Source organism: Carassius auratus, chromosome 22, assembly GCF_003368295.1.
Source record: "Carassius auratus strain Wakin chromosome 22, ASM336829v1, whole genome shotgun sequence".
Lineage (NCBI taxonomy): Eukaryota > Metazoa > Chordata > Actinopteri > Cypriniformes > Cyprinidae > Carassius > Carassius auratus.
In genome coordinates, this window is record NC_039264.1 from 24,670,747 (window position 1) to 24,692,716 (window position 21,970).

Here is a 21,970-nt window from a genome sequence, read left to right on the forward strand (position 1 = left end):
TGCACTACCATTTAAAAGACATATATGTTTTTCATGAAATTAATAATTGTTCAGCATGCATTAAATTAAATCGAAAGTGTAAGACATTTATAATGTTACACAAGATTTATATTTAAAATAAATGATTTTCTTTTGAACTTTATTCATCAAAAATGTTTCCACTGAAATATTAAGCAGCACTACTGTTTTCAACATTAAAAAAACAAATGTTTCTTGGACAGCAAACATGTGACATTGAAGGAAACTAAAGCAAACCAGAAGCAGAACCCAGTTGCATCACAGAGAGAAAAAAAAAGGCATTTAAAATGCATATTAACTAGCATTATAATGTATGTAGCCAACAAAAACATTTAAATATCCTACCAAACCAAGACTTTTGAATGGTAGTATATATGATTTTATCAATATTAGGGCCTATTATTGAAATTTTTTTAAATACTATGAGATCTGCCCAACAAGTGATATACTGAATGTCTGATATTATATTAAAATGTTCACAGATTGTTACAACAACAATTTCCTTTTAAAATGAACTACAATTAATGTATAATCAAAAAAACTGCTAGCCTTTGGAACTAGATAAGCTGTGTAAGCTATTAAAATTATAACTTGATACAAAAAAAAAAAAAAAGATAAGGTTAACATGGCATGCTGTCTTTGCTGGTTGTGGACGTTTCCTTGATTACATCTCGGTCACCTTTTCATCGGTTTTGTAAACAATCACGTCATCGTAGGCATTAGAGTCATCAATGCTCCTGAAAAACAATTGTCACAATTCCAGAGATTCATTCTTTAATCACTGAGATTAAATTTCAACATTCTAAACATTCAATCTTTCGCAATGAGAATAATTTCAGGAACATCATGCTTAGCAGAAAGCGTCAGATGAGGCGTTTAATTCTGACTACTAAAGATGATTTCAGGCCATATAAATACTTCTCATGAGCGGTATCATTGATGATAGTGTATCTTTTTATAGGCTTGAATCACTCTAAGCTTTATAACGGCTGTATTATTGAGGTATTATTACCTGACTGCGTCGAGACGGGTTGATCCATTGGTCATGGCGTATTCATTGGATACAGCTTCTGGTTTGCTTTAGTCAACAAAGACGGATTAAAATGTTTACACAGACCAGATTTCGAAAACTAGTTGCTAAATAAAATGTGTATTACATGAACTATAAAGATAGCCTAGGTAGTTTACAGTAACCATCATTCAGACATGTAGGCCTAGTATTGATAAGAAAACCAAGGATTTTGTTAATAAATAGGTAGATCTGGTATGCCTAGCCTATATTATAGGCCTCTACTCACATTTATGACTGACTAAACAACAAAAAAGAAGATAATTTGGAAAAATACTTCTTAATTTTCAGTTAAACTTTGTACCTTAAATGTTAAAATTGCTACTGTTTTTGGTAGGGTGTTGAAATGGAAGCAGATATTTACCTTGGAGTTTCACACCAGGCTTTGTTTACAAGGAAGGCGACGAAGATCAGAAAGAGGAACACACCAACGGCGATGATTCCCGTGAGCCAGTTTGGCAGAGCTTGCTCTGCTTTCTCTAAAAAAAAAAAACATGTGCCATAATAAAAAAACTGCACGTTAGAATATATACATCTATTGCAATTGAGCACTGTAATGTAATTACTGTAATGTGCTCAGCGGTTTTCCAAATTTCTAGATTTCCCTCCAAAAACCACACATCTGCTAATAGTTTACCTGCTTGAGCCGTTACTAGTCCCAGCGTGAGCAGAAGCCAGTGAGCCACAGTGAATGATTTCCCCATCTTTATTCCTCTTCAGATGCGCGATTATTTGGTGAATCGTACACAACTGATCAAGTTTAAACCTTTCTCTAACCAGGAAACAGTTATCTGAATTTCAATGGAAGAAAAGACAACACCCAGTGGTCTGTATAAATCGAGTCAATCATTTACCCACCGCGTGATATTTAGCCATCGCTAAGGAATAACAGAGATGTGACGGGTGGACCGGGACTGATCTGATCACATCTGATTCACCTGTTAGACGAGTGATATCTGATAGCGGTTATAAATATTCATTGCTATCATAAATACTTGTTTTGTTCGTTAGACGACGGAAGAGTTGTTAATCCAGTGGAGAAAGTCCCATCTCCGCACAGGTTTAAGTGAAGACGCTGCATAAGCCGTGAGTCTTTAGATTTGAACGATAACGGAATTTATCTGGTTAGCATTCTATGGTTTTCAATTAGTAATAGATATCTGAATGGCTGTTTGACACATTAAACCCACCAGTGCCACTTTTCTGCCGTGGAAGTTACAGTTTAGTTAGAGTAAAAAATAAGATAAAAATCAACAACGAACTTTTTAATATCAGATCTTTAGGTTTAAATTAATTGACGCAGATTCGTGTTTTGGGTTCAAGTTCAAACAAACTCCTCATTCGTCAACCTGAATTTGTTCTAGGTTAGTCAAGTGAACCTTTAATGAACTATTTCAGACGACAAAAAATAAATAAATAAAACATTTAGTGAAAATTGAGTCCCTTGTCCATCAGCGTATTCAAGATGTGGATGTTTCATTGAAAACCGATTTGGGGAAGTTTAGCATTAGCCTACATCACTTGCTCACCATTGTGTACTCTAAATGGGTGCTGTCAAAATGAGAGTCCACAGAGCTGTTAAAAACATCATAATAATCCAGTAAATTAATATATACGACTCCAGTCCATACGTTAATGTCTTGTGAAGTGAAAGCTGCATGTTTGTAGGAAACAAATCCAGCAAGGCGTTCACTTTAAAGCATAAACTGTCACTTCTGTCAAAAACACCAGTCCTTAATCCATAATTATGCTTCCTTCAATGTAAAAGCCCATCCACTGTTGTCCTCTCACCTCAAAATTCATATTTATTAAGAACTGTTTTGGACTGTTTTTGCTTGTAATCAGTGCTTAATATGTGTGCGTTTCTCTCCTGATTCAGACAACACTGCTTTTTCACTGGAGGACTCATATTTTAGCCCGAAGCAAAGGTTTGAGGTTACAAAAATCTTAATGATGGATTTGTTTCTTACAAACATGCAGCATTTCACTTCACAAGATGTTAATCGATGGACTGGAGTTGTGTAGATGAGTGTTTGGACTCTCGTTCTGACGGCACCCATTCACTGCAGAGGATCCATTGGTGATGCAATTTTTATTTTCTCCAAATCTTTTCCAATTGAAAACAAACTGGAGGACCCAACGGTTTTCGATAAATGTACATTTTTGGGTGAACTACTCCTTAGCTCACTTGACTAACCTGAAACAACTTAAAGATGATGAATGACAAATTTGTTTGAACTTGAGGGCATTGCTGACCGTTCTCGTCCTTTCTTATTAAACCACAAGAGACGAGTGCACATGAGAGAGCGCTCTTAAAGAGTGACAGAGCAAATGATTAACAGACCAAAACAGAGAACAAGAGGCGGAGTTGGACGAAGACCACGATCCGCCCCTCTGGACTCAAGGGACACATGAGCGTCTCACAGCTCAGAGGAAATTAGCACCGCTTTATAACTAGAAAAAAGGGCTCCGCCCACTCATTAACACCTTGTGTAAAATACCGGGCCGCTCCCCAGGGGAGCCACTTCAACCGATGGTGTGGTAGATAGCCATGAGACACCCCAGAGGAGACTCTTTCCACTGGCCCGTCCTGCCTCTGAGAACCAGACCTTTGGGAGGTTCACTGGGACGTCCTTGTCCCAGAAGGAGGGGCATTTTAATTGAATACTCTTCCCCCTTGTCTAGTTATCTCAGAATAATGGTGGTCTTTATCAGTAAGTGATCATGTCTTTTTGTTGTGATGGGGCTCCTTTGAGATGCATCCAGGTTGAAGCTCCATATCCTCCGGTTTGGGGTCACTGGTGGGAAAAAAGCGGATAGCGACTATGCCACAGTTAATTATAAAGGGAAAAGATGCCGTCAGAAATCCCTGATTGAATATGTACCACCAAGCCCACAGTTTCAAGAGCAAAAGCATTGGCATTTGAGATGAATGAATGGGCTTAATAGAATTAAAGTGTTTTTATGGTGTGTTGAATCTCTGGTGGGATGCACATGGGCCTGTGTGTCACATGACTATAGTATTCATGGGAAGCGGATGCGATTGATGATCTGACTAATCTCCAGTGGACGAATAAAACTCTAATTGAGCTGCACAGAACTTGATGTTGAGTCCACAACGGAATTGTTTAGAGTGTGGTTTATTTAAGGAATGAGATAAATGAGACATGGTCATGTGCATAGTTAAATATAATAGTGCATTTTGATTCAGAGCTACAATGAAGCTTATTTAGCACTTTATAAAATGACAGTTTTATCATCACTTTATCACCTGTTATGTCATTCCATAAGTGATATTTCTAGATTGTATTGGCTGTATTTATATAAACACTGAGCTCCGAAATTGACAAAAATCATCACAAATAAATAAAGTTGCATATTTTTTAAAATTATCATTTATATTTGATTATTTATTTATTAAAATGTTTATTTAAGGCTGTTTCAGTGAACATTTATGTACTTTTTATTGTAACAATTTTTTGTCTAAGTACCACAGCGACTATGCAGATTTTTGGTAAAAAAAAAAAAGCACAATTAACAAGCATTTCAATTGTTTACATTTATAAACACCATTTATGGTGTTATTTTACTAAATATAATATTAAATAATGTAATATTGTTTATCTAATAATATATAAAAATATAATATTTATGTATGTATTTATTTATTCATTTATCTGTCTATCATTAAATATTACTACAAATAAATCTAAGCATTTAATTTAAGGTGATTAGTAGTATTTTTGTAATTTTTTTAAGCTCAGTGACCAAGTAAAATAGTTTTTTATAATTAATTAATATAATATTGTTTTGTATAATAATATATACAATAAATGTATTTATTTATCTGCCATTCATTAAATATCACTACAAATAAATTAATCTACACATTGTTTATGGGGATTTTTGTTATTTTTGGAGCTCAGTGTCAAAGTATCCATACTGTACATATATTTCATGCCTTTTAAACCCTTTGCTTAAAATAAAAATAAAAATCTAAATACTCATAGCTTTTAAATCTTGTTTGCATAAATTCAAGTATGGTCCTTCAAGATGATTTCCACCAGTTTTGACAACAATTGCTGTTTTGCTCTTGATATAAAAGAGGAGTTCCTGTGCAGATGTTTGACATGTAGCTGTATTCCTTTAGCTTGAAATGCTTCTCATGTCCTCCAGCTGATTGGATGGAGAGCGTGTGTGGGTGTGGATCAGTGATTGGTCTGGGAACTGCCCTCGGATCAGTCTTTCACAGTCCCTGTAGGGCCCCTATCAGCCCCTTCAGAATCATATTCCCAGGGTTCAGACACCCATGTATGCCCTGCTATGACCCCGACTGTCCTCACACCCTCAGAATCTGAACATTAGATAGGCTTTTTCTGAGCAGGCCATATCTATGTTTTGTCGTGTTAAGCACCTACAGTATATGTTGAATCTTAATTCTTGTTATCACATCCCACTGTATTCATTTTTCATGTCAGGGATTTAAAAAAAAAAGTCCCTACATAAAAAATACATTGTATTTTTTTCTTTAAGTCCCGACTAGCACGAGTGATTTGACAGTTTTTTCATAAACCTCAGTTCCTTCAATGCACTATTTTATTTTTTTCTGTTAATCCCTGTCTGCTGTGTTTTTTGACACTTGGTAAAACGCTCCACTGGATTTTTTTTTCTTTCCTTCTCTACCTTTACAGTTGTCATGGCAACAGAAGAGACGTCCACACTCACCATGAATCCTCAATTACATTCAGCCTTTTCAGAAGAATAGCACGCAAGTTCAGGTTTGTGTTTTTTTTTTATTTTGTGGGTTTTTATATAAAATTTGTATGATATAACATTGCATATATTCATAGATAGATTTTCACCTTACAACAAAGGTCTTTCTACTAAATATCACATTAAAATAAGCATTTTTGTTTGCTTCCGTGTTTAATACCCAATAAAAGACTTAAAGGTACCAAGACTGGTTACTCAATCCTCTGCTAAAAAAGCAGATCAAGTTCATACAAGTCTAATAAAGTGACAGAACGTTACTCCATGAATGCGTCATTGCGAGGTGGTCGGGTCGAAGGGGTGTTTGAGCCAAAGAAACAAACGTATGAAGGTGAAATGGAGATGCGAATTAATAGTGTACCATGATCACAATGCGAAAGAACAGTCTAAAGGAACATCGTTACAGACACACGACATTATCCCGGTCTATGTACACGTTCTTGTACCTCCGCCACCATTTTTCTTGTATGCAAGTGGGTTTGGACATATAATACCAAAAAACCATTTACGAAATGGCATTTTTTTTTCCAAACAGCATTTTGTTGCTATTGCCATTGATGCTAGTAATACTTAAAATAAAAGTCATAACTCGTTACAATACCCAGTATGTACATCCGTCTCAAAGATGTTGCACAAACTCAAAGCCGGGGCGTCCGTAATCAAGAGCATCGTCATTTTTATCTTTTACGACTTCGAACTTTAAATCTAGTGAAGAACAACAGAAGTCATTGGTACAATGGAAGTCACTGGGGTCCAAAACGAGTAAAATTGGACCCCATTGACTGTCGGTCCAAGTTTTTTCTTCTAGGTTCCAATGAAGATAGAAACCCACATTTGGAACGACACAAGGGTGAGTAAATGATGCCAAAATGGTCATTTTTGGGTGGGTGAACTATTTATATTCTTGCTTCAACTGCTCTTTTTCGTTGTACAAGTCCAGCTGTTTCCAGTGACCTTCTTCACAGCGGTGTACCTAATGAGATGTGGGTACCATTCAATCAGTTTTCTTTCGTTTCCAGGTGGCGATCAACAACTCCTGCCTAAGTGTGGACTTAAAAATCTACCTGATGTTTTCCCCCGTACCAGCGTTTGACCGCGGAGGGCACCTTAGTGTCGAAGCGCGAAGAGAAGAGCTTAACAGAAAGTCATATGTAAGAATATGCTTGCACACGACATGAACATACGCTAGTTGAGGTCCATGAAGCATTGTGCCTTCTCAGTCCGTCAATCCCAAAATCAGTCATCGCTGGGCGTTTCCGTCTATCGGGTGGCTGGAGTGATGCAGTCCCCTCGCCGAAGACCTGGATTCCACCGAAGAGTCCTGGTCTTCGGTTAAGCTCTCCGGACTGGCGTCACCGTCCAGCAGGCTCCCGCAGCTGGAGTTTGGGCTCAGCATCTCCTGAAGGAGGTCGTCCCGCACTAGGGTGGCATCACGGGCGGGGGTTTCGCCGCCCACCATGTCGTCCTGGTCGTTGAGGAGCTTGGCCAGGAAGTTGATGTACTTCATGGCCAAGCGGAGGATTTCGTTCTTGCTGAGCTTCTTGTCTGGAGGGTGGGTTGGGATGAGCTTGCGCAGCTCGGCGAAGGCACCGTTCACGTTCTGCTGCCGCCAGCGCTCGCGGCTGTTCGTGAAAATCCGTCGCACGACTTTGGGCTGTGAGCCTGCAGAGCAAAGAAAGTGTAAGTCAGGTTATACTCGTTCGCAATGGTTTGAGGTGTCAAAATCGGCTTTTTTAAATTCTTGTTCGTAACAAATCTGCGACGCGGCTGAGTGCTTTAACAGTGGTTTCCTTGTGAACACACCTAAGGTGTTCACTCACTTCTCACTGATAGATTAGCTCTTTATCTCCCTCTATTTAGCCAAGAATTAATTAACCTTTCTATTATCTATGGCATTTTACATTCAATTATTCAGGGCCATTTCTCATCCTAGACAGCTCTGTTGGAACAGGGCTATCAATGCTTCACTTTGCCTGATGCACCAGTGACTTCATATAATTACACTTAGTTAAATGGATTCCCAACCTCTTGAGTTAAGGAATAATTTAAAGGCGGCGAGGGTAGTGTTACCTTTGATGCTCTTCTGTATCGTATAAGAACATATTGTTTTGCACATTCGCCGTTTTCGTCTCATTAGAATCCTGCTTTTCTGTCTCAGCACTCGCAGCCAAACACATTGACTCATATTTGCATTTTTATAGGCAACTCGCAGCTATCTCTCCAGTGCATACACTGATTTCTTTCTTTTTTTCCAATTGGCAACTGTAACCACTTTCTCTCTCTCTCTCTCTCTCTCTCTCTCTCTCTCTCTCTCTCTCTCACACACACACACACACACACACATCCCTGTTCAACGCACTCTGATTTTTAGGGATGCAAAGATATTGACATCATGGAAATTGTCACATTAGCTAAATAATATATATATTTTTTATTATTATTTGCAAGTGCAACTAATGTGATGGTCCTAGCTAAAAAATAATAAAGCGTTATATTAAAGCGCATGAAATTTTTAAATGATTAATTCACAAATAATTTATTAGAAAATCACTGATTAATTAAAAAAGTGCCACAAAGTAATTGTAAAGAATATAAGCAAATAAAGATATTAAGTTATCTTGTTATTTTTATCATATTCATCCTGTTGCACTCTTCCATATTTTTTGCAAAATTACAATATATTTTCTCTTTTTACTAAATCTGGCTTGTTTGGCACGTGATGTTGTTTTAAATGGAGAAAATGAGTCCTACGATGGATGGCAAATCATGAGAAGGAGAAAAGCACAGCCAAAGAGTGGCTTACCATACTTAGAAAGATCTAAAATGCTCCTACCATCGCTGATTTCAACCTCATACGGTGCAGGTCTGCGTTTCACTCGACTGCTGGGATACATCCCATACTGATCCGCTTCTCCAGCAAAACCACTGAGGACAGACACACACGGAATTCAGGACATGCGATGGAAGCCGTTAGAAATAAGAAAAAGGATGTTTCCTAAAATGTTTCCATTCATCTGCTTCAAATGTCATTGAGCAAAACAGAAAATAGAATAGAAAAGAGTAGAAACAGCTTTGAAAAAATAATTAATTATATTTATCTGACATATTCCAACATAAAATGTCTTTAAAAATAAGAAAGCACCTAAATATGGAGAAATAGAATAGAATTAAAAAAAAGAGCATTTTAATGCATTATATTTATCTTTTACATATTCCAAGATAAAAAGCACTTACATTAATGTGTTAGAATGCAATAGACAAAGCTTATATAAGAAAATAGATTTTAATGCATTGTATTACATATTCTAAGGTAAAGATTTCATTAAAAATAAGAAAGAAATCACTGAGATACTTAAATTATAATGTAGAACAGAAAAAGCTTTGGGAAAGTGCATTAAAATAAATTTTTATGCATTACATTTATCTTTAACATATTACATTGCTAATGCAGAAAACGAAGTGTTAACACAGCTATTTGATATAGCCTGGATATTGAAAAAAACATAGAATAGAAGTGAAAAAGAGTAGGGCAAGATAGAATGTTTTTACACAAAACATTTCAATGAAATTATATTTAACATAGGCTATATGTGAGAAAACGAAAACTGATTAAAAAAACAAGTAGGTGAATCTTTTACCCTTTTATATGTCGTTTATATAATTGTTTATTTTAATACATTATATTTATGTGTCGTTTACATTTTAAAAGGCTTAATAAATAATTGCGAGTTAGTGTAGGCTCCCATAGCATTACAGTGTAGTCTAACAATCGTTTCAGTCGCGCTATCATAAAATCGTATTTTTCAATAAGACAGATTGTTGTATTGTATTACAGAGAAAATACAAAAGCGAGAAATAATGGATAGTTCCAAATATTAAAAAGCGCAAAAAAAAAAATGTGGAATACAGATTCATTAAGCAATGTTTTTCATAAATGCATCTTAACTTTGCAACTCATTTTTAAATGTTAAATGAAATCCAATCTTTATTTTGATATCCACTCGGCACGGAGTCGGTTACCTGTTGATCGTGGCGAGCGGTGGGGTCATGTTGCTGTAGAGCATCGCTCGCGCCGGGACAGGGAAAGCGGGCGGACTCAACTGCACCATTCGAGTGTCGCTCAGCGGCTCTCTGGGAGGCAGCGGCAGTGGAATCGGTGGTCTGCACAGCTCGGTGGTCTGCACCTTAAGGCTGATGTCTGCCTTGAGCTCTCTGCCTTTTATATCCGCGCTCCCTCCTCTTCTGGACAGCTCGATCACCGCCACCTCCTTTTTTAGCTCGGTTTCCTTGGCAACACCATTGAGGACCCCGCGCTCCTCTGGGGGGTGGTGATGATGCTCTCCCGTGTCCGCCGTCGTGCCTTCCTGTTTCTCGCGTGCGTCGCCCTCCGCGCTCGGGCTGAGCGGAAACTGCTCGGATTTCAGTTTTTCCATCATCCTTGAGTGAAAATCCAAAAAAAGCGCTTTCCCCCAAAAATCTTATATATATAGTGGTATCCAAAGGTAATTGTAATTCCCGAGCAGTCAATCCAGCGGCTGTTTGGCTTCTCAGCGGAGGTCACCTGTGAAAGAACACACCTTTAGATGGAACGCGTGCGTTATTACGCGCCGCGCGCATCTTCTGTGTGCCGGGCGCGAGCGTGATTGGAAACACTGACAGGGTACAGTAACACAGCAGCTCGTGTCATGTGTGTCCCACTGACACATGCAAGGGCCTCATCAGTTTTAGGCGTTTGTTAATGCACCACTATGAGAGTAAACAGGCTAGCCAAGCTAGATTGCTTAATCTAGTAACCTACAAACGACAAGTGATGCATTTCAAAGAGTTTTGGATCTAATTTATTTTATGATGTGTGTGTGTGGTGGTGTTTTTTTTGTCTCGACCTGACACTGGTCTGTCATATCATCATTCTGTTCATGGTATCTGGAGATAACCGGTGTCTTGGTTGGGAAAGAGCTTATCTTCTGCTAACATGTTCGACATTTTTAACAGAAAAAAATGCGTAATTATTACAGAACATATTCAGTAACACCTTTATAGATTTGCGTGTTAAATCATATTCTTACACTTAAATGACCGACTTTGTTATTATTATGTTGTTGTTGTTGTGGTATTATTCTAACATTGCTCGTTACTATAATCTAAATCAATATAATTTCCTATAGCCTATTTCCATATTTTCATTCATATCAACCTATTTATTGTAGGAATGATGTAACTGTCAATATGGTGGCTTCATTTATTTGAATGCACTGTTTATTTCTTTTCATTTTAAAAAAAATATATCCAGGAATGGAGCTTAAACAAACAATTTTACGTGAGTAGTTGCGTCCATTTTTGCACATTTATGTCTATCATAGATCTATAAAAACATATTTTAGTTTTTTTAAAATTGAATGTTTGTTTGATGCCATTTCATCGTTTGTAAAAAAAAATTAAAATAAAGAATAAATAAAAATAAAGATTGATACACGATAATATTCGTTTTATGTTGTTCTCATTCTCAGACAATCGAAATTTATTTTTCCATATGATCATTATTAATAGCCTATATCGTGCCCAATTATGCTCTTTTACATTCATCTCTTTCCGTTTACTGCGTAGCTATTTAATAATGTATCATCTTATATTTATATTATTATTATGCTCAGAGTTGCTTTAAAACCAGCTTTATTTAACAACAGAATCTGACGATGATGAAGGCAGGCTATTTGCACAGTCTCAAATAGATTCAGAATTCGACACGTGAGTGTCAACAAACTTGAGAAACAAATAAACCGTGTTTACCATATTTAGTAGCTAACAAATAATCCGACCGAGATGTGATTTTTTTTTTAATTAATTTTTTTAGTTTTATAAATGTGAAATAGCGATGAGACCCGTCCATTTATTGATGGTGTTATGAGGACTGTTGTTTTAAGCTCTATAAACGGAAAAGAGCAGGCGGGAGGTTTTGTGTGAAAAATCGAAATCGAATTTCCTAACTTTTAGATTAAACGATGCGTCTAAAGCGCGCGCTAATTATAAAATAAATGGCAAATCGATGTCTGCATTCTGCAGGCTCAAAGGCCTATTTGCTCCAAGACCGAATACAATCAAATACAAATTATATAAATCATACCTGACCTCATATTTATCATCTGTCGTCGATAGAAAGCCTAATTATGAGCCGCGTTAGTATCAAAGGCGCGCAGAAACACCGATATTCTCGTCTTACCGTCGTCGGGCGGTGGATGTTAGTGTGTGCATGGAGCCATTTTGTGGAGGGTCATCCATGTCTGAGGTTTTAGATGCACTGAAGTGCTGTGTGGAACTGGAAGTGAGGTCTATATAATTCCACATCACGTCCAGCGCGCGCCTCTCTGTATGGGGAGCGGAACACGGACGCAATGTGGCCAGGCGAGATAAGAGCGCAGTGACGGCCACTGCGCGCTCGATAAGCCCCTAAACCCATTATTTATGAAATGATTCATTATTATTTTGCTTTTTATCGAGGGCAAATGCGAAGAGAAAAAAAATATAGACTTATGTTGTGAATGGATATGCATAAAAAATAACTCAGCAGATTGGTGGGGTGGGGGGCGAATGCGTAATATTGTTGAACTGCTTCAGGGCTCGATCAGAAATTAATTATGCGGCCAAAAGTAACACGTTTTCAGTGATATCGGCTGGGGATGTAGGGTTGAAAAGTACCATTAGCGGCAGTTTGTTTTACACATTTCGGCGTTTTCGGGCGTTCAGATTAAACTGGAAATCATGGAGCTTCATAACCCGCCCTCGCTGAGTAAAACATGTCAGACTGGGTAGAAAGGTAGACAGGCACAAATTGTGAATTCTATATCATTTCTGGCCGATCCAAAAATGCACAAAATAGCTAATCCCGATAGCCTATGTTAATTAGTTTAGGGGTGGTTGGACTTGATTCTTCAATTTTATTTTGTCTCATTTACCTTTTTGAAGTTACACACCTTTACAGATTGTATGTAATAATTAAGGGTGTGTGTGTGTGTGAACAATATCACAATATCTAGCAGAATTTGGCAATATTGTAAGCAAATGTCTGATATTTATATGTAGGCTCTTTCAATTTTATATATATATATATATATATATATATATATATATATATATATATATATATATATATATATATATATATATATATATATATATATATATATATATAGGCTACAATGTAGAGTACTGGATTTAACAAAGAAATATTTATGAGCCAAAATGTCAATATATGTGCACCTGATGTTCGACATACGTTATTTAGTAGCTAAATAATGATAGACTATAAATAACGTAAGTTATCTGCTATATTTGTACCCCTATTTTTATTTACTTCAGAAAAGAAAAAAGATATGCTGCTGCGTCATACTTTGGTGACTCCAATGTTTTTTCTCTACAGTAACGTGCATATGTTTACGTGTAGCCTACTGAAGATGTTTCAATGATGATGAAGATAATAGCCCATTAGTTCATCATCATCATCGTTGTTAACACATTTACTCCAGTATTAACACAGATAACTGTAATTGTCAACACTGGAGAGGGGTGTCAGGTAGCCATAGAGGAGAAGGCAGACAGTTGATAATATATCTTCATGAATGAATGTATGAAATAGCCTACACGCAGGATAATATGTGGGAAATCAGCTCCATCATCGGAGAGCCTTTGATCTCGGGCCTTTGTTAGTTCCTTGCCACGGATTTGGAGTGATTTGGGAAGGATGCCCCCGCGAGACTCGCCAGAATTTGGTGTAAAGCTCAAAGGAGCACCTTGCGGAGTGCGATAAGACGGTATCAGTGAGCCAGCGACCCCGGGTTCATCCGTCAGACCGGGGTGAGAGCCACTGGGTGTGCAGACACTACTGCTGTTTGGCAGACACTGCCACCATGACAGCTTCCTCCTATGACAAGCTTTTCCCCACGTTTGCGCAATCCACTATAAATCCTCGCATTATTTCCAGGTGTTAATAATAAACACCAAGCCCGGGAACATTAAATTCACCCTTTCAAGATGCAGACCCAATCTCTCTTTCTCACGGTGGACTCAAATCGACCCTTCACACTTGAGGTATAGGCGAAGTTTTTCTGGAGTTCTTCAAACTTTTAAATGACTTAATGTTCGGAAACGTTCCCCATAAACCGGAAAAGGGTTGTTGTTCAGACTCGTGATGATCTCGTCACGATTCTCGGTCTCGAGGACGAGCTGGTCGTGTCTCTGAACACGCCGATGTCACGAGCAGCTTCCTGCAAATCTCCCTGACAGACAAACACAACTGAGTGAGAGACTCCTGGGTGTTTGGCTTGTTCGACACTGCACGAATCACGTCGTTAAATCATAATTTTAGTCACTGCATGGCTATAGCCCAAGAAAACGTGCTCGGCTACTGGTTAGTAAAATGTGCAAGGAATCAAAAATATATTTGGGTTTGCGCAAGACAAAAGTCCTACCGATTTGGCGCAGAACAGTATACTGACAGATCGTGGACAGATCGTGTCAGTATCTTAAATACATTATAACTAGACACAGTCCGGATGAAGATAAATTTGAAACGCTTAGGCTTCAATAGCATTTGCTCTTGAGCAGTCTATTGATGAGATTTAACAGAACAGATCAGGCTTAAAATTGGGTAGCTACAATAACACGATGTTTGTTTTATTTTGTCATTCGTTTGTTTTTATTAAAGGCCGCAACAAAACTCAAAATTAGTACTAGGCTAGATTACAAAAAGACTAGATTAGACTAAACTGACAAAAGTAGTGGTCTAACTTGTAGCTAGTTCAGTTGGCTAAGTGAACTGGATAAATTAAGTAGCCGCTGTAAGTGAATTAAATGTTTTTGGTTCACTGAAAAGAAAGGGCGACTCGAAAGAGTCATTGGGAATCGAACCGGTTTTTGTTTTCTCCGCAATTTTGTTTTATTTTAATTTTTTTGACTGGGTAAAATGAATTTTGTTTTCTCTGCAATTTTATTTTATTTTTATTTTTTTGACTGGGTAAAATGAACTGTCTCAAATGTTCATTTTGGCTTTGATTCACTATTAGAACCGGCTCATAAGAATCATTTGTTAAGGAATCGGATTGCCACTAGTCGCGCTGTAGGCCTAATGTTTAATGACTCACTGAAAAGAACCTGCTCGTAAGAGCCATTTGTTCATTTGATCGGGAACCGCGATGCCGCGGGTTTTATTCACTATAAAACCGGCTCATTATAAACAATCAAAAACAGAACAAGTTTAACCAAACTGAGAACTTGAGGCATGGGAGAATATTGGAGGAACATGTATAATGGTGACTACTCCCTCTAACGGTGTGGTTTGGTATTGGCAGTAGCGTGAGTTTTTAGAAAGTGCGTCTGCGCAAATGTTCTCAATGCAGCATCGCCCTCTTATGGTTAGACACTGCATGACATTACACTCATTGTTCACTACTGTAATGGTAGCTGCTCATGCTCTGTGAAACAATGCAGTACTGTAATTATGCGCATGTTACAGGATATGCTTTTAAAATGGAAAACATTTACGATTTGCCCACGATTTGTTGGTAAAAATAAAAAAAGGGTTAAAACGTTAAAAAAAAAATTTAAGGAGTGGTTGAGGAAGTTCTCTTACAACAATGTATATTTTTTTACATTATACAGATCTTATATTCCTAATATAGCTTCATGATTATATAGCACTAATATGTTAGCAGTGGTGACATCTCAGTCGTATAACATAAGGCTTTATGTTCTATTCCTGACAATAGTTTAAGACTTAATAACATTATAATACCATATAAAAATTACAACCAATGTTTTATCTCATTCTGTACAATAATAATAATAATAATAAATAAAAAACAGTGTCCACTATGGAAAATCAAAGATATATAATTATATATATAATTTTGTATTTTATATAATTTGTGATCAATAATTTACTGTGCATATTTAGTTTCGTGTCTGTCAGGTACCTGAAATATCCACTAGATAGAGCTATTCACTAAGCTCCTCCTGCATTTGTGTCCCGTCTTCAGTCCGTATAAGGTCATGCAGTTTGTCTTCACTGAAAAGAGGAGCTTTATGGAAAGTTGTTTTCACAAGGAAGACATTCTTTCCACTTAAACCAGGTCACCCCTCCCCTCCTGACATATTTGCCTTGTGCAACCTGCACGTAGGATTACAGACAAAGTAAACCTATGGATCTTCATATTAGACATAACTGGCATAATTCCATAATTCAGCAACATTGGCAAACCTGGCATGATTTTTTTATATCACAGACAAAACCTGACAGTTATATAATCTATAGCCGGTTAGGTCCAGTACTCTGAACAGTGTTCCCTTTGTATCTCCAAAGGTTTTTGCGCCAAGGGGCGGCTGCTGAAGCTCTTGTTACAGAGTCAGCAGAATTAGTCGCGTCTGACATGGACTTTCATGTGGCTACTGTAAACCGTACTATAGTAACCCACAGCTGGCTCAGTGTAAGTGACACTGCGTCATCGAGTGAGAGCGGAGCAGAAATTAGGTCAGGAATAAACCGAAGCTGAAAGGGGTCAGTGTGCTGTTTTCTCATCAGGACCTACTACAGAGTATTATTTCAACGCCTTGCTTGGCAAGAAATTGAGGGTGTGTTCCTTGAGTTGAGGGAGGAATTGCTTTATTCACAGCTGTAATTTACAACATCAGTATAACTTACATAAAAGTACTATGGCAGAAGCAGTAATTATATCAGATAATAGCATTGAATAATTACCATAATTATACATTAAGATATTAAAATCCCTTACAAAAAAAGTAAAGACTGTACTATGGTTAAATTATGGTAAACCATGTTACTTTAAATATTTATGTACTATGGTATCAATAAGATGCTCTAAGAAATTACCTGATAGATAGATAGATAGATAGATAGATAGATAGATAGATAGATAGATAGATTTATTCAAGTTAATTCAGCAAATACCATGGTATTCCTGGAAGTACCATACAAAAAACATGGTACATAAATTTCAGTACCATCATATATTTCAGGGTTTACTGTGGTAAATGTAAAAAAAAATGTCTAAAAACATAATATCAGCATGATAAAGGTTTGATAAAAATGTAGTAGTACCATGGTATTTGTAGGTCATGTGAAATACACAGTCGCAGGATTGGTTTGGAGGAATTTCTCCTTGTGACTGGAGAAACCCTATACCTGCTTACGTTAAACACGTCATACTGTGCATGCTTCACATTCCAGGTGGGTAATTATGGATCATAATTGTGTTGTGGGGGTTTAAGTGTAGGAGGATAATAGCGAAGAATGAGATCATAAGCGAGAGGAGTGTTTGTCTTGGCTACAGATGTGCGCTATCGCTCTCTCTCTGGCTCTTATCTCTGCAGGTTGAGAGAGTGATTCATCCATCAGCTCGGCGGGCGGCTCGGTCTGCTGTTTCTCAGCTCTATAAATACACAGCCCACGCTAAATTTGATGCAGTGGGGGCGCTGCTGTCCAAGTACAGTTACCTCACAAGCGTGTGCATGTGGGTCTTTCACCTTTCCACGTCAAGCTCTGAATCACCAGCCAGGTCACCTGGTTCTTTTTTTTTTTTATCACTGCACATCCTGGTTTATTTTCTTGGAGCGGACTGAATCAGGTCTATTTTAAAACACAAAGGTTGACAGGCTCTGCATGGGGGAGGCGGATGTGTCACATTGCTTTATGTTCACAGATGATCTGCCATATTAGCATGCCTGCACCCAGACAGCCTCTGATTATGTTTTGGCTGGAGGCGTGATGAAAACGTGCGCGTTCGCAAATGTATGTCTGAGCGTTCGCATCTCAGGTGTTGAACCCTGACCTCCGGGGGGTCCTTGGGCTCCTGGTCATGGCGAAATTAAGGGACTGTCTGGTGGGGGGGGGGGGGTCTGTCTGGGGAGAGATTGATTTGAAGTAATGCTGTTTTGACTGCCATGTAGTTAGCCTGGAGGGAGGGGTTTTTGGACACACTTATAATAAGGGACATGTCTTCTACCTGGCAGACATGCTAATGCAGATCACGGTATAGGTAACATTACCATAAGAGGAACAAAAGCAAAGGGAGCTGTTGTCATCGACTGCGTATTTTTTGTCTTTTGGCACACAACATTTATGACATCATTGGCAATTTCTTGAAAACAGATCCATTATTGAATCATTACATCAGGTCCAGAATCTTTATAGTTTTCTGTAACTCAATTGGTAGAGCGCGTTTCAAATGGTGCTGGGGTCATGGTTTTGATTCCCTGAGAAGCCGCCGTCATAAAATATGTAGTTGCTTAAAGTGTCTAGGAATTAACGTTTCTTTTTCCCGTTCCTGATTCTGGTGACATTTGACGTTCAGTCTCCTTCAGAGGTGTGCCTGTACTAAGCTATCACACTCAGACAAAGCATTCTGGGCAGTGCTAGGTGTAAAGAGATTACATAGCGTATGTGTTTTATCCTCATCGTAAATGCGAATGGCTTTGAACAATAAGGCTGCTTGCTGGCAGGAGGTAGGCCCCCTTTGCCCCCAGGGTGTATGTGGGGGTTGGGAAAAGCTGTTGGAAGTATAAAAAAAAAAAACCCTAAGAGGTGGCGGTGGAAGGGGGGGGGGCAACCTTTCTGTTTGTGTATTGTGTCGTGACAGAGGTGGTGAGTGACATGAAGGGGTAAAAAAAAAAAAAAAAAAAAAAGGGAGTCCTAGGCGTATGAGGGGAGTTGGGGTAGCTGAAGAACCTTTGGCTGGAATGTGTTTACCTCACACGCCCTGCCCCCACTCATCCGTGACCCCCGTCACAGTTCCCAGGATGGGGTCCTGATTTGGGGGATGTGCCCCCTTTGTCTTGAGGTTTTTGTCGCTCTCATTACCATTTGACTCCTTGAGGGGTTTTGCAGCAAATGGAGTTAAAGTTTGGTTCCCCCTAAACAAGCTGTCCATGACATTCCCAACCAATCAGTCCATGCAGAAAAACAAATGGCATCCGAGGACATTCGTCTGTGGCTAATTGACACAAATTTCACACATTTACGATTTATTTGCTGACATCCGTTGAGATGTGTCATTAGCTTGAGTCACATCTCTGATGCACCTGCGTGACTCCTCGGTTTCCTCTTGGGATGAATTTACCAACTGTCTCCTACTTTTTCCCGTCAGAGAGGAAAAGCAGTCGGTGGGCTAATATCTGGCATACCTCAGGGCTCACTGCTAAGCCTCAGAGTAATTGAAATAATAATGCACGCTGCCTGGAGCACCCAGAGTGATTACACTGTTTGGGTTGCTAATTCCACTTTCCCCTGCACGCAACTACAAACATGGTAATGCATCGGCCCGCCTCAGTACTCTTGTTTGTTGTTGTTCCGCAGCTTGGCGACTGCGTTCTCTTCCACCCCTCGGGGACCATGTGGTGTTCTTATCTGCTAAATATCTCCAAATGACCACAGCGGTTCAAATGGCTCCTTTCTGGAGAAGGGATAAATATGTAGTTTAATGTAGCTAGTTGGAGGTAGCTTTAAGATTAGTTCTAGTAAGCTATCAAATAACACTAGTTTATTAGCTAAAGCACTGTTGTGATGTAAAAGTACTTAACACTGATAGTAGTGTCAAACAGATACTTTTAGCTAGTTTATAACTAGTTAGTCCAGAACATCACTGTAATATTACAATATGTTTTGCTAACTTTTTTTGCTATCAGTCAGTGCAACGTCAGTAGTTCTTGGCGCTGAATATTTATTTATTTATTCTTGACTTTTTTTCTCAGAATTGAGTGTTTTTGTCTCACAATTCTGACTTTTTTCTTCTTGCAATTGCAAGTTTTAAAATCCAGTTCCTCGCAACTGCGAGATAAAACATCGAAATCGTGACGAATAAAGTCAGAATTGCAATATATCAACTTTTTTAAATCTCACAATTCAGCGTTCATAACTAACCATTCTGTTTGTGCCGCACAAGTTTAAAAAAAAAAGTCAGGATTGCGAGATAAATAGGCGCAATTACCTTTCTTAGTTTTCAATTAGTGGAGGAAACAGGCTTCCATTACATAACTATATAAACACAAATCTAGTTCTTTCAATCCCATCTGAAAAGCTAGTCCAACAAATACCACTAGTTTCTGCAGAGATTATGATGCGAAACTGCTGAGAGATGAGTATGTTTATTAGCTATTTGTGAAAGACCTAAACAATCATTTGACGATTATGAATTAAGTTGCTACTGGCAACTTAGGGCGGCGCCAATGGTACAGGTCACACCACATGAGTAAAAGTGAGCTCACCTCACACAATTGTGTGTTTTTTGCTCGTTCAACCAGTTTAGAGTGTGACAACACAACACACCTTTGCCTCAGGCTCTGAAGTCTCCACATCCAGTCAGCACTTGTCCTTTCTCTCTCAATCTGCTTTGTTTTGAAGGTTGAGGAGGAGTGTTGACAGTTTTGACGTTAGATTACAGACTTGGTAACATCTTTTATTGATAGCATGTAGACGGGGATGAGCTATTATGTAATGGCTAATGTTGATAGTCGGTGAGGTTTGTGTTTCTTCTGCATGTCTGGGAGATGCATCAGTTATCAGGCGTGTAATTCAGGGGTCCAGATCGCTGTCGTGCCTCAAGCACAGCAGTGACATTAAAACATTCTTGCTCTATCATCCTGATGCTCTCTCTCCACTCTGTTTACAAAAATAACAACCGCCATACAGGGACAGCAGCTCTGCACACACACACACACACACACACACACTCACACACACAAAACTGAATGAAGCAAAACAAACACACAGCTGTTCAGGACACTGGGCAGCGAGAGGCTGAGGGAGGTTTCGTGTCACTCCCTTCCAAACATCGCCTCACTTCTGTCCCGGTTATGTAATTTCAAGGGTAATAATATGGGACAGAGTGTCCTTGCTGCTCTGGACACATGAACAAACAGATTTGAGGGTTGATGAAGAGAGAAAAAGAAAAAAAGTATTATCTATCTATCTCTCACACACACTCACAGTCTTCTACTGTTCTGGGCAGATCAAATTAAATCTGTCTGTCTATAGATATATATAAAAGGGAGTGAAGAGTAGAATAAAGAAGCACAAAAGTGTGAATATGTGGGAAAGAAGAGAGGAAGAGAGGTGGGTGTATGTAAGGGGCCTGCAAAGAGGAGAAAAAAGCTGTGTGTTTGGATGATGAATGGCCGGCAGTGTTCACAGGAAGTGCATGATTACACACAGACTTGATGGTAGAAGCACCAATACAAAGACACAGACAGGACGGCCATGGGAACAAACGCTAAAGCTCGGTTACAAAACCCAGTGAGTTTACTATTTAGATTGCATCATAGACAATTGATTGACTGTTTCAATTGATAGACATATGTTGCCTTTTTATATACCTAGTTTTGGCTTATTTAATTACATGCATCTATCTATCTATCTATCTATCTATCTATCTATCTATCTATCTATCTATCTATCTATCTATTTCTGTCTGTCTTAGAATCCATCTCTCTCACACACACACACACACACACACATATGCGCACACTCTCACAGTCTGCTTCTGTTCTGGACAGATCAAATTAAATCTGACACCCAAGCACCCAAGGATGTTTTTCATACATAGAGTAGCACCACCCCTCCTCCACGCAACGCAAAGACAAAAACAAAAACGTGCATTTCCAACACCCTCACCCTTCTCACGCACACATGTGTAGATGCATCCACAAACAAACAAACGAACGAATACACACTTGGGCCAGATTTGCAGCTGATGGCAAACAAGGCCAGCAGACCCCCCCACCCCTAAAACAGCCCCCACCACAGATTCTCTGAAGTCATGCTGGGACAGCATCTGCCGTCACCAATACCTCCACCCCCCATTCCTTCAAAACGTCCCCTTCTGCTCCAGCATCCCCTTCCACCACCTTTTGTTTCCGCTCCATTCACATACACACACATAATGTATCTGGCCTTTTTATTGCCCAATTTGTGCCCTGTGCAAACTGTCAGTCCATTTCAAAACATACTTATTATTCTGCATACTCTTACAGTACATACTTTGTGGCTACCATTATACGTGACATATAATGTATTATGTTATTATTAAGTATTATGTTAAAAAGTGTCATAGA

General features: G+C 38.6%; 2 protein-coding genes across 2 annotated transcripts; both read right to left on the reverse strand.

The window, feature by feature from the left end:
• Positions 1-458: 458 nt before the first annotated feature.
• Positions 459-2,180, reverse strand: LOC113040113 (PDZK1-interacting protein 1). Its single transcript, XM_026198377.1, has 4 exons — positions 1,725-2,180; positions 1,452-1,566; positions 1,031-1,096; positions 459-755 (listed from the first exon to the last, which is right to left on the reverse strand). Exons 1-4 carry the CDS (start codon positions 1,789-1,791, stop codon positions 683-685), a joined length of 321 nt encoding a protein of 106 aa, XP_026054162.1. The 5' UTR covers positions 1,792-2,180; the 3' UTR covers positions 459-682.
• Positions 2,181-5,860: 3,680 nt separating this feature from the next.
• Positions 5,861-12,215, reverse strand: tal1 (T-cell acute lymphocytic leukemia 1). Its single transcript, XM_026198378.1, has 4 exons — positions 12,075-12,215; positions 9,878-10,418; positions 8,691-8,782; positions 5,861-7,519 (listed from the first exon to the last, which is right to left on the reverse strand). Exons 2-4 carry the CDS (start codon positions 10,291-10,293, stop codon positions 7,098-7,100), a joined length of 930 nt encoding a protein of 309 aa, XP_026054163.1. The 5' UTR covers positions 10,294-10,418; positions 12,075-12,215; the 3' UTR covers positions 5,861-7,097.
• Between the last annotated feature and the right edge of the window lie 9,755 nt (positions 12,216-21,970).